Source organism: Cnephaeus nilssonii (assembly GCF_951640355.1).
Source record: "Cnephaeus nilssonii genome assembly, chromosome: 18".
Lineage (NCBI taxonomy): Eukaryota > Metazoa > Chordata > Mammalia > Chiroptera > Vespertilionidae > Cnephaeus > Cnephaeus nilssonii.
Window position 1 is genome coordinate 7,774,188 of NC_137089.1, and position 12,469 is coordinate 7,786,656.

The 12,469-nt window shown below is 43.3% G+C and overlaps 1 protein-coding gene across 3 annotated transcripts in view; it reads right to left on the reverse strand.

The window, feature by feature from the left end:
* Positions 1 to 1,008: 1,008 nt before the first annotated feature.
* Positions 1,009 to 12,469, reverse strand: part of RUNX1T1 (RUNX1 partner transcriptional co-repressor 1) — a 111,085-nt gene continuing 99,624 nt past the window's right edge. For all 3 annotated transcript variants that reach the window (XM_079796556.1, XM_079796557.1, XM_079796558.1), the window contains exon 11: positions 1,009 to 5,072. In XM_079796556.1, the coding sequence (XP_079652682.1) occupies positions 4,797 to 5,072 (276 nt within the window). In that variant the 3' untranslated portion in view covers positions 1,009 to 4,796. The remainder of the gene's footprint in view (positions 5,073 to 12,469) is intronic.

Here is a 12,469-nt window from a genome sequence, read left to right on the forward strand (position 1 = left end):
GCAACCACCTTTTTGGCCCATAAAGTTGAGAACATTCGGGAGGAAGAGGTATTTCCGCTACAATGTAATACATACATTACTAAAAAAAAAAAAAAGAAAAGAAAAAAAGAAAAAGAAAGCACCAAGAGAAACAAAACGATAAAACAAAAATCTTGTGTCATGAAAATTACACATAAAAATTAACAGGAGCAGAGAGGTTGGGGCTTCAAACTCCAACCAACTTTATAACTACCGTGTGAAATAAATGTGTGGATGTTTAACAATGTACAAACACAAGAGTGCAGCCCGGCCGGCGTGGCTCCGTGGTTGAGCATCGACTTACGAACCAGGAGGTCATTGGTTCGATTCCTTGTCAGGGCACATGCCGAGGGTTGTGGGCTCGATCTCCAGTCAGGGCCGTGCAGGAGGCAGCCAATCAATGGTTCTCTCATCATTGATGTTTCTCTCTCTCCCTCTTCCTCTCCCCTCCTCTGAAATCAATAAAAATATATTAAAATAAAAAATAGTAATAAAAAAAGAAGAGTGAAAATGCTGGCGAATTTAACTAGAGCAGCATGGTGGACAAGGCAGCTGGAAGCCAGCTCTGCACCAGGGGCCCTGCCAGTCAAGAGGGTCTGGGGGAGCTGAGCAACCCTACAGCCAGAGCCTGTAAGGTTAGCATGACCCTCTCTGGAAAGGTGTAGGCACTCACTTCTAATTTGCAGTTAGCAAACCAAGCTCTTCTTCCCTCTGATGACCGATTCACCTCACACTCTTCCAGGTCCTCTTGCCTGGGTAGCACCCCCCACTGAACTAACCTGACGTTTGCATCATCCTGACATCATCCTCTACCCACCAATCATGGATGAGCCACGTCCTGTGACAGAGGCATGCTTTGTCACCGAGGAAGCTCCACAGATGCGCTTCAGCACCCCCAAGGCTGGACCCCCGGGCCAGGGCCACTGGGTAGACAGCCATGGCACACACAAGGTAAAAGGGAGGCAGAGAATACAGATTTTTTTTAAAACTTTATTACACAGTAAAGAATACAACAATACCTGAATCATACTTTAAAGATTCACAGGTTGACAGACCATACATTACAGTCCAACTAAGGAAAAAAGGATAAACAAGAAACCACAGTTCAGACATAGTAGACTTAAAAGCTCAAGAGTATGCTGACAAAAGCATGATGCCTAGACCCCACCCCCCAGTGTTAGTCTACCATTAACTTGTGGTACATGTCTGAATTAAGTATTGCACAACAACTTTAATTTTTTCACAAGAATGTCGCAGAACCCAAAATAATATTTTAAAAAAAATTACTTTAAATCTGCATTTCAACAGTCTCCAATTTTTTTTTTCTTTTCTGTCCCTTGAGGAATTCGGACAACACGGAGTCACTTTCTTTCCCTAAGTTATTCCAGACATAGGCATGCTTTGCATAAGTAAACCAGCCTTGAAATTTTTAAATCCCCAAGACATGCACCTACACATAAAAAATAAAAAAAAAGTTAGGAAAAAAGGAAATTTAAAAGACAGGTAGCCCCGTCACACACAGTCTCATGACAGAGGAAAAAAGAGTCAGAGACAGAAATAAGAGATGGGGGACGCCCTATTTCTATCTGCGACCACCATTCAATTCTATCCAATGAAGGTAACTTCTTAAAAATGCGTTATACCTACAAATTATACTCTCACATAGCCTGTACATACGTGACAAGCAGAAAAGGAAAGTAACAAAAGTTTTCTTTTCTTTCTCTTCTTTAGGTTTATGAGGTCTGCATTGTTACCAAGGAGTGATATGGTTTGCAGCTGTATGAGCTTAACTTTTGGTATCCTGGTTCTTTTGTGCCCATTTGGTTTGACTAGACCAGTTTTTTGTTAGCTACTGGTGCAATATACATGCTGTCAAGAGGTAGAGTGAAACTTTTTGCCACTGAGGAGAATGTAGCAAAACAGGAAGAGGAAGAGGAGGAGGAAGAGGGAGAGAAGGAAGAGGAGTCAGAGACAGAGCTCAGAGTTAGGGATTTTTTTTTTTTTCTTATTTGTTTTCACTCAGGGTGCCCTGAATTAAAAGGGATGAGACGTACTGTTACTAATCCTTATTTTACACACTAGTGTGAAGATAACAGTGCTGTTTCACATACATCACAGCTTCTAGAGATAACGACCTGTGGGTATGACATACCTCATTTTTTTTGTTGTTGGTGGGGTGTGGGGGGGGATTATTTAACCCTTCGTAGCCTAGAACATATAATAGCTCTGTAAGAAAGGACTGTCCAGTGTCACAAGCAGACTAGAAAGCAGAGTGAGGTCAAAGGATTCTGGGAGCACCATGATAAAAGATCACCCATTCAGAGCCTGGTTATGTGCTTTCGCTTCCCTTTAAGCAGGTGTGCTGGCAGGTGGACTTCCGACATGCAGATCGATGGATATACTTGCTCATCAGAACTTTCTACACTAAAAAGCCATTTAAAAAAAACAACAACATCATGACGGCACCCAAACAAAAGCAAAGCCAAGGTGAATAGGAAAATAATGGGGATGGGGAGAATGCTTAAAAAAAAAAAAAAAAAAAAAAAAAAAGGTCTAGGTTTAGGAGACGTAAAGCAAACAGATTTAGGATTGCCTCTATGCAGATACTGAAAAGCCGTTTAAAATGGTATCCAAGGGCTACATTAAAAACGAAACACACACACGCACGCACGCACGCGCCAAGAAACCAATGGATCGTTTCAGGTTTTTAGGTAAATGCCTGGTGTGTGTATGTGCGTGGAGAAGGGTCTTCCCAGCCTCGAAAACTTTGGTTGTTTACACAGCCTGCAGCACGGCTTCCCCTGAAGCACACAACCACATCCTGGGCTACTGGTTTCAAAACTAACAAGTAGTTCTGGTCTGGACCCCGGACAAAGAAGGGTTCATGGATTCACACGAGACCTTGCTGAACACAGTTCACCTGCTGATCACTGGGCAAGGAGTACTGGTGCTTCTCAAGATTCGGCTTTTGGTCCGTCCGATCAGTCTTTGGCTGACTTCCCTTTTGTAAGAACACTGTGTAACCTGGCATTCAGCACTTAAAGCTGTCAGTCTACACCTCAGCATTTGGAGCTCTAATGATTTAACATTATTTTATTTTATTTTTTTTGTAAAATTAGAAATACTTAAACAACCTTACAGCAATATGCATGCACTGTCTTTTTTTTTTAAAGTAGAATATCTTATTTTTTTTAAGAAAAAGTCCCAATAATGATTTTTCCAAAAAAAAAAAAAAGGAAAAAAAAAGAGGAAAAAATCCACTACTACTCTGTGCTACAGCTAAACTTGGTGAAATGGCTCTAGCATATTCAAAAAGTTTGCTTAAAAAAAAAAAAGCATGCCTAGGGAGTCATTGTGACAGTGCACAATACATTTATGTACATTCCCTCTTACAAAAACACCGAGGTCAGCATTCCATGAACATGCTGGTTTTCAGGAAAAAAAAAAATCCTAGAAGAGAGTGAAATAGCAGCTCCGAAAGATTTTTTTCTTTTCTTTTTTCTTTTCTTGAGGACAACCAAAAAAAAAAAAAAGTCTTTCCCTCCCACCCCCGAACTACTAGAGAAATATCACTAATACATATAGATATAAAAGCAGCATAGAAAGATACAGGTTTCTCACCAACTAGGAATAAAGAGACTAAATGTGGGCGTATGGTTAAACTACAATGCATCTTCACATTTGTCCAACACATTTACAAGAAAAACACCATTGGAAACCTCACAGGACAGAAGTGTCTTCACACGAAGAGAACTACGCGCTTTTAATTAAAAAAAAATCTAAACAGGGCCGGGCTGGAAATTTGGAAAGGGGCTGGAGCCACCATTTTTTTTTTAAAAAGTATTTTTCAATATAAAAATGAATGAGCTGGAAAAGACCCAATGTCTTACTCTGTGGAATCTCGCAAAAGTGAACAAACGTTGAAGGGTTAGTTAGGGCAGCCGGCTGATGTCAGAGCTGCCAGAATGCTAATTAACTGCAGGCTGAGTCTCTTAACGTGTGTACACGTGTGTGTGTGTGTGTGTGTGTGTGTGTGTGTGTGCATGTGTAAAGGAGCCTTTTGTATTAGGGCATTTTTTTTTTCTTGCTGCTGTATCCATACATCCCACTGCAAATCACCTTTCATTTTTCATTCTGTTGACCTGGATATTATTTCTTTTCAGAAACTTGGGGGGTGGGGGGTTGGGGGGGGAACGAACATCTGTTTCTCCTTCCAATATGCTGCACATATGTGTGTTTTGTAGCGGGTCTTCAGAGTTCACTTAGCAACCCATGGATGCCATTCATCTTCTTGTTAAAACGTCTACCACTGTAGCCAATGCTCATGCCCTCGAGGGTTTTCCTCTTTTGTTTCCCCCCCATTACTGTATATCAGGAACACTGTGTCTTAATCTTAGCATTTTTGCTTTCAACAGCAATGAGCAATCTCTTGGTTTGCTGTTTGGTAAAGCATCGGTTAATGAGGTCATCTAGTTTAAAATCCCAGCTACTGGCGAATAACAGGGAGGAGGTCAAATCTATCACTTCGTGTTATATTCTCTGCTCTCTTTTCAGTTCTCTAAGGAGGAGATCATCTTTGTTATCCACAGTAAGTCCTTACGACCCGTGACTGGCCCTCTGTTTGACTACCGGTTAGGTTCTCTCTTGCTCAAGGACTGCAATAGGAAAGTTCATCTACACACAAACAGACAAACAAAAAGAACTTCGAGCATCTGAGGATGGAGGGTTGGTTTCGTGTTGGTTGTGTTGTGTTTCCTTGGACAGTTCGGAGTTCACATCTAGCGAGGGGTTGTCTCTATGGTGGAGGGGGTCCCCGGGGTGGTTGACCTCGGGGTGGCTGCTGGTGGCGTGTCCATGGGGCTCCCGGCCCCGCTGCTGGGCGTGACCGAGGAGCTGACCGCAGGCGTGTCCCCCTGCGGCTGGGCCTGCAGGGTCTGTCCACAGATGTGGTGGTGCTTTTCCCAGTCTTTGTGCTGGCAAAACGAGCCACAGTATCGAGCCGTGTTGCAGCCGCTGCAGGTTTCGCTTGCTTTACGGCCACAGTTCCAGCAACTCTAAGGGAGAAGGCAGAACAAAGCAAAATCCCAAATGAATCCACTGTCCAAACCGAAGGCTGGGGAACTGTGCTGGGCAGCACTGCCCCCTTTTCTTTTCTTAAATATTTTTTTTATTGATTTCAGAGAGGAAGGGAGAAGGACAGAGAGAGATAGAAACATCAATGATGAGAGAGAATCACTGACCGACTGCCTCCTGCACGTCCCCTACTGGGGATCAGGCCTGCAACCCAGGTATGTGCCATTGACCGGAATCGAACCCGAGCCGACACTCTATCCACTGAGCCAAACTAGCTAGGGCCTGCCACCTTACTTTCAAGAACTCTGTGGTAAGAATGAAAACTCCAGGTGTATGTGTGTGCACACACTAAACACACAGAGATGCAGGTTTTGGTAAGATGGCTGCCCAAACTTTCGGCCAACAATTCTTATGACATCCAACACCCTGGCTGGAGCAGCTTTCTGCTTTACCTGTCAAATCCCTTCCTTTTAGGTTTGCTGTATCATGGTCGCACACAAACATGTCACTCTTGGCAGAAGCATCTTCCTTCCAGAGAGAACAGAAATTACAAAGGGCCTACAAGAACCCTATATTAGACTCAAAGAAATGTCATGAAGATAGAGTAGTCTATTCCCTGCTCTATCAGACTAGAGATTGAGATAAGACCCTTTAACCGCTCCGTGCATTTAGTTGTTCCCACCACACTCAGTCGGTGTACCTGATAAGCAAACTCAAACAGTCCCCTTGACTTCCGCTCCCTGCAGGGCAGGGTCCCTTGGCTTGCTTGTTCTCTGTTATTCTCTAAGCACCCAGAAAAGTGCCTGATATTTTTGGCAGGTGCTCAATAAACATTTGACTGAATCTGAGTATACTTAAGTTGACTTTGAGAAACTAGAGATACTCAAACTGCATCAATAATAAGGCATTTTATTTACACACAATGCATTCCAGCTGATGGAGTTCCTTCTAGCTTAGCGACCCTGTGTAGTCAGAAAAGTGGAGGAAACGAAAAACTTAGACATTAGCAAGCCCAATGCTCATAGGCAGTGCTTTCAAGAAGTGAAATAAGCTCAAATGAGGTTGCCTCTGAGATTCAAACTTTGAAATAGACACATCATGAATCAGAGCACAACGTATTAGAGACGGAAGAGCACCTGTATAGGATCGATCACAGGGAAGAAAGGAGATTTGGGGAGGAGGTAAAAGTCTCTCAGGCACCCTAGGAGGAGGCAAAACCTCAGGAAGCCAACTTTAAATTTTCCTACTGTAGTTCCTTTGGCAAGACCAACCCCACTGCGAATGCTCTATAAAGGGAACTTAGCCTTGTGCGTGCATCTTTTTGTCTTCATCTTCCTTGGTTTTGGTTATTTTCTTGCAAAACAAACTTCTGTTGGGCGCAACGTAATAATCTTTAGTGTGAATTTAAGTTGTGTGGCCTTCTTTTACTTTTGGGAATGGCTGTGTCACAATTAAAATGCACTTTAAAAAAAAAAGTCCTAATATATATGAATATTAACCCTTTGCATTCGCTTGCTTTTTTCTCGAGCTGTTACTGATGCTAACCGTGTCCAGTCACACTCGACATCCGAGTGCAAAAGGTTAAAATCCTCTCCACTGTGTGCCCTGCATTTGTTTTGATTTAAGCATGCTGGTGGTGTGGCTTCAGGTGGGCTCAGGAGCCTACTTTGAACATCCCAGTGGAAGGTCAGCCTGCCACCCTACTATGTGTGGCTTTACCTCCGTGCAAAACGTGCAGAGAAATGTTCAGCAGTCGTCCTAACTTTGTTAGGAAATAAAGGACCTCCTGGAGTTTCACGTGCTTAAAGCCTATGAACTCAAGAACTTGACTTTAAAACTTCTAGAAAGAGCTCAGCTCTACATGCTTATTTTTTTACTCTTCAGAAATTATGGCGCCAATGAAGGTGGGGGATAAAATCCAGAAAAACCTCAAGATCTCAAACGCTGGTCCATGGGGGGTGTTTTACATGAACATACCTGAGGAAATACATGTTCACAGCATGAATAAAATTACAATTCACCATCAGTCCTGGCACAAATTTTTCTTTTTTCTCCTTTAATTTAACCAGGAAAATAACTCAAAAGATGTGTACTTCTGACCCGAGGTTTCATTGCAAGACGTGAAGCCCTTCTTCCTCAGAATTAATTCCATCACATTTGCATGTACAAACGACCCCGTAAAGTCGTGAGCAAACGTGGGCGTGGCCCTTAGGAGCCGTGAGGCCTGACATGGCACTCAGAGTGAAGTTTAGTCACTTTTAGAAGAATGCCAGGTGCATCCTGGAACAAACGCAGCAAATACTAGAAATTACTAAATGACAGCAGAAAATTCCAATGAGAGAACAGAGACTCAGATCCAAAACAACATTTTAAGGAAATTAAATATCTATCTAAGTCAAGTGGCTTCTTCAAAATATCCCCTGGTGTGAGGGTATTCTTTGCTGGCAGAGGCACGTTTTGGCAGACACAACAGTGGTAACTGCCCGGGACTCAACGCAGCCGTCAGATTGAAATCAGATGTAGGCAACCTTCTCAATTTAAGCTGATTACACACACAGACGACACCAGGTAATTATAGATGCATGTGTTGGGGGGTTGGATCGAGGAGACAGGATGGGGACTTCTTTTATTTTTAAAGTGTTTTCAAAGATGGGAACAATTTCACAAATAGAAAAAAAAATGGAATTATGCCAAATATAGAAACAGATGTTTTGGATCATGAAGCTGCTGGGAATTGAGCCTGCGTGTCTCTGTATGGCCGGATTCTGACCCAGGATTCAAGGGCCCTTGCTAATTTTACCTCTATCCCCATTCCCAAGTTGTTGGATCAAATTCATTTACCACCCACCGCTGGGAAAAAACAACCTTCAGTGGTCGGAAGGTACAACAAAGAGCAATTCAAATGACCCGGTGGGGGAAAAACACAAACAAATGACATATTTTTATTCCTCTAGACAGCGCACTGCAATGACTGTGCAGGGAACTTTAGCATAAGTATTCAACTAACAAAAAAAAAGTCCAAATTGCACATTCCCTTTAAAGAGCTCATTAGAAAACAGACAAAGCAATTTCTATGAATATATTTCTCTTGGGTGGTCCTTCTGAATTTCCTGTCCACTAGTCCCGTGGTCGGCAAACTGCGGCTCGCGAGCCACATGCGGCTCTTTGGCCGCTTGAGTGTGGCTCTTCCACAAAATATCACGGCCTGGGCGAGTCTATTTTGAAGAAGTGGCGTTAGAAGAAGTTTAAGTTCAAAAAAATTGGCTCTCAAAAGAAATTGCAATCGTTGTCCTGTTGATATTTGGCTCTGTTGACTAATGAGTTTGCCGACCACTGGACTAGTCCATACCTGCAAGACTGATGTGTGCCCAGTGACACTCAGCCCCTCACTGCCATGCTTCTGGGGACAGGGAAATGTACAGAATCCTGTGAGGACTGTCATCTGGATAATTTTACGTTTCTAAGCTTTCTGCTGTTCACAAAGGTGGGAACTAAAAATTGTGTATAATCCCCATAAATTGTGTACAGCCATAAAGGGCAAGGATACAGTGGTCAATGATTTAATCCAATGTTACATTTTTTTCAATTTGTGCTTGTTATATTCAGGCTAGTATTTCCCGATACTTGCTCTATTTATTTGTTTGTTACCTATTTTATTTTATTTTTTTTAAATAACTGAGCCTGCTGGTGACTCAATTACCACAATAGTGTAGAAGGCTCAAGAACAGCATTTCATAGCAAATTTCATTCCCAAATCCAATGGCACTTTAGAGTCTTCCCTTACTTGTGACAATATGGTCCCTTTTCAGCATAAGGAATTTTTTATTCCCTATCTGAAAAGTGGGAATTAGTTCACTGACCAAAATTGGGCTGAGTCAGATGAAGAACATGGGGCTGAACACCATGCTCCCCTTTGCTAAATGTACTAATGCCACAGAGAACATGGGATGATGGACTGAAGCTTTCGAATGCCAAAGCTGTATGTCAAAGACTATTAATACTTTGTTACATATCAGCATTTCTCTTCATTCCTAAGAACAAAATTATTTCTTTCATCTTGTTATTTTAGATCGAGAATGGACATTCTTCCCTACTGGCACAATAATATCTTTTCTGGTTCCTATTGTTGAAAATTCCTTTTCCAAGCAACAAAACACTTTCTCCTGAATTACCGTATTTTCCGGCGTCTAAGACGACCCCCAACTTTTCCAGTTAAAATATAGAGTTTGGGATACACCCGCCCTATAGATGACACCCGGTGTATAAGACGACCCCCGACTTTTGAGAAGATTTTCCTGGGTTAAAAAGTCGTCTTATACGCCGGAAAATACAGTACTTTTAAGTTTCTCCAGTTCTTACATACCTATAATTCTCCAGAAAAGAAAAGAAAACCTCTCACATGCAAAGAATGCTCAATGAATTTAGTAGAATGTTTACAATTAAAATTCCCCAAACTAAAAGAACTCTACACAAGGTAGCACAACCTACATTCACACTAAAGAACACATCTTACATTGCGCTCAACAGTTTAAAACCACTTTAAAATACATGTTGCAGCGTAGGAAACTGAGACTCAAAGAAAACTGAGGCTCCAAGAATAAGCAACTTTAGAGTAAATGACATGTAAAATCACACAGATAGAGTACATCGCTAATGTTTGATTCACCCAGGTCTTAGGACTGCAAACTAAATACTTTCGAGAATGTCACACTCTGTCCATTTCAGCTCTTTCTTAGAACCTGTTTTGGCAGGAATAAGGTTAGCAGGGTGGGTGCTCAACTCCTGAGAGTGGACAGAGGTTGGGCCAGGAATCTGGAACACTGAAGACAAGGTATCATGTGTACTGGAAATGGCTTCCAATTTTGTGTGGCTTGAGTCAGACTGTCCTGGGTTTCTCCTCCGACAGGCATGGACGACTACACAAAGAGGATTCCCACTTACTTCCCCTGACACTTCACTGGTGACCGGTTCCCTTTCTCCATCCTCAGTGTCCTTAGACTTTCTAAAGACTCACCACGACTCACTCTTTCCCTGCCCCTCCTTTTCCAACTCCCCTTGTTGAAATTCCGATATACTAAGATTCTGATTCTTCTACTGTAACTTCTTCTTCAGTTTGTTCCTTTTCCTCTAGATCAGTGATCAGCAAACTCATTAGACAACAGAGCCAAATATCAACAGTACAAACTCATTAGTCAACAGAGCCAAATATCAACGATTGAAATTTCTTTTGAGAGCCAAATGTTTTAAGCTTAAACTTCTTCTAACGCCACTTCTTCAAAATAGACTCGCCCAGGCCGTGGTATTTTGTGGAAGAGCCACACTCAAGGGGCCAAAGAGCCGCATGTGGCTCTCGAGCCACAGTTTGCCGACCACGGCTCTAGATATTTGGCGAGTGGGAAGCTGGCATAAAGGAAAGAAGCGAAGCTTCTCTTCCCACCAGCTCCCCTGTCAGGATGTCCTGGCTTCAACTGTTAGATGTAAGAAAATGACGATTGAGCCCATTTCTCCAGCTCTCGTTTCCTTCCTGAGCTGCTGTCCAGGATGCTCCCCACCCCCTAAGTCAGCATTCCCTAACCCTAACTCTCCGGTGGGGTCCATTTCAGTCATTGGCAACATTCGGGCCCAAGACTTTGGAAACTCCTATTGGAAACTCCTATTGTTTTAAGTCCCTGCAACCACTCAGTGCAAACCCCCCCAGACCTTGCTGCCATGGTCCCTCTCCCTTCCTTTCCCATCTCACGGTTACTGCCCACCTTCCTCCCCTGCCCTTCCTGTTAGACTATCTTCTTTTTTAAAATATAAATATATTTTATTGATATTTTTACAGAGAGGAAGGGAGAGGGACAGAGAGTTAGAAACATCGATGAGAGAGAAGCATCGATCAGCTGCCTCCTGCACACCCCCCACTGGGGATGTGCCCACAACCAAGGCGCATGCCCTTGACCGGAATCGAACCTGGGACCCGTGAGTCTGCAGGCCGATGCTCTACCCACTGAGCCAAACCAGTCAGGGCCAGACTATCTTCTTAACTGGTTTCGCATCTCTCTTACACAGACACACTGCTCATCTGTAAGCGGACCTGCTTATAAAACAGTTCCCCCCATCTCATTTGCACCTCTCTGCAAAGCGGGTCACAGAGACATGACCCCAGGTTTGCACAGGAGAAAACCGAAGCTCCGAGAGGCAAACCGCTCAAGATCGTTCCACACCCAGAGTTCCAACCCCACTACCACACAGCGATAGATCTAACAACTGGCCTTTGAAGAAATGAAACAAAACAACATCACAACACAGAGTCACAGCTCGTGCTCTGGGAGCTTCAAATTCTTTCGGGGGTCAAGGGGTCTGATGACGCGGCGCGGCTTTCCAGGAGCAATGCTTTGAGAGCCCCGTGTAGTGATATGTGGGAGCTACACGCTCCGGAGGCCACGCGGGGGGTTCGGGCCACGCTGTGCGAGTCCCGCTGGGAGTGGGGCCAGTAGTTCTGGAAGGAGTAATTAGGATGACTCTCTCAGAGGGACCTGCTCACACTATCAGGATTTGCAGATTCTAGAAACAGAAAGTTTCAAGATACAGTCAGTGTTTCTGCTTTGGTGCCACAAAATTGCCCAACTTCGATATACACGGTGCAGTTCTGCACCTGTGGGGGAGTATTGAATAAGGGCTGATTTAATCTGGGGGGAGATAGCACTTTAGTGGCTTAAAACTCAAGACTAATCATTGGGACAGTGCAATTATTTACTATCTGTTCTACGTTCACGTCTAGTAACTTGCTCCGATCACCTAAGCCAGTGGTCGGCAAACTCATTAGTCAACAGAGCCAAATATCAACAGTACAACGATTGAAATTTCTTTTGAGAGCCAAATTTTTTTAAACTTAATCTTCTTCTAATGCCACTTCTTCAAAATAGACTTGCCCAGGCCGTGGTATTTTGTGGAAGAGCCACACTCAAGGGGCCAAAGAGCCGCATGTGGCTCGCCAGCCGCAGTTTGCCGACCACGGACCTAAGCTAAAGCAAGATATGGATCTCAAAGAAGAGCTGTTGTGGGTTCTTTTAAAATAGGCCCTATCTAGCCCTAACCGGTTTGGCTCAGTGGATTAAAGCGTCAGCCTGCAGACTGAAGGGTCCCAGGTTCGATTCCGGTCAAGGGCATGTACCTTGGTTGCGGGCACATCCCCAGTGGGGGCTGTGCAGGAGGCAGCTGATCGATGTTTCTCTCTCATCGATGTTTCTAACTCTCTATCCCTCTCCCTTCCTCTCTGTAAAAAAATCAATAAAATATGTTAAAAAAAAAAAAAAGATAAAATAGGCCCTATCTTACTTGGGGGTGGGGGGGAGAGGAGGGACTATATAGGTATAAAAAGAGGAAATAAAAA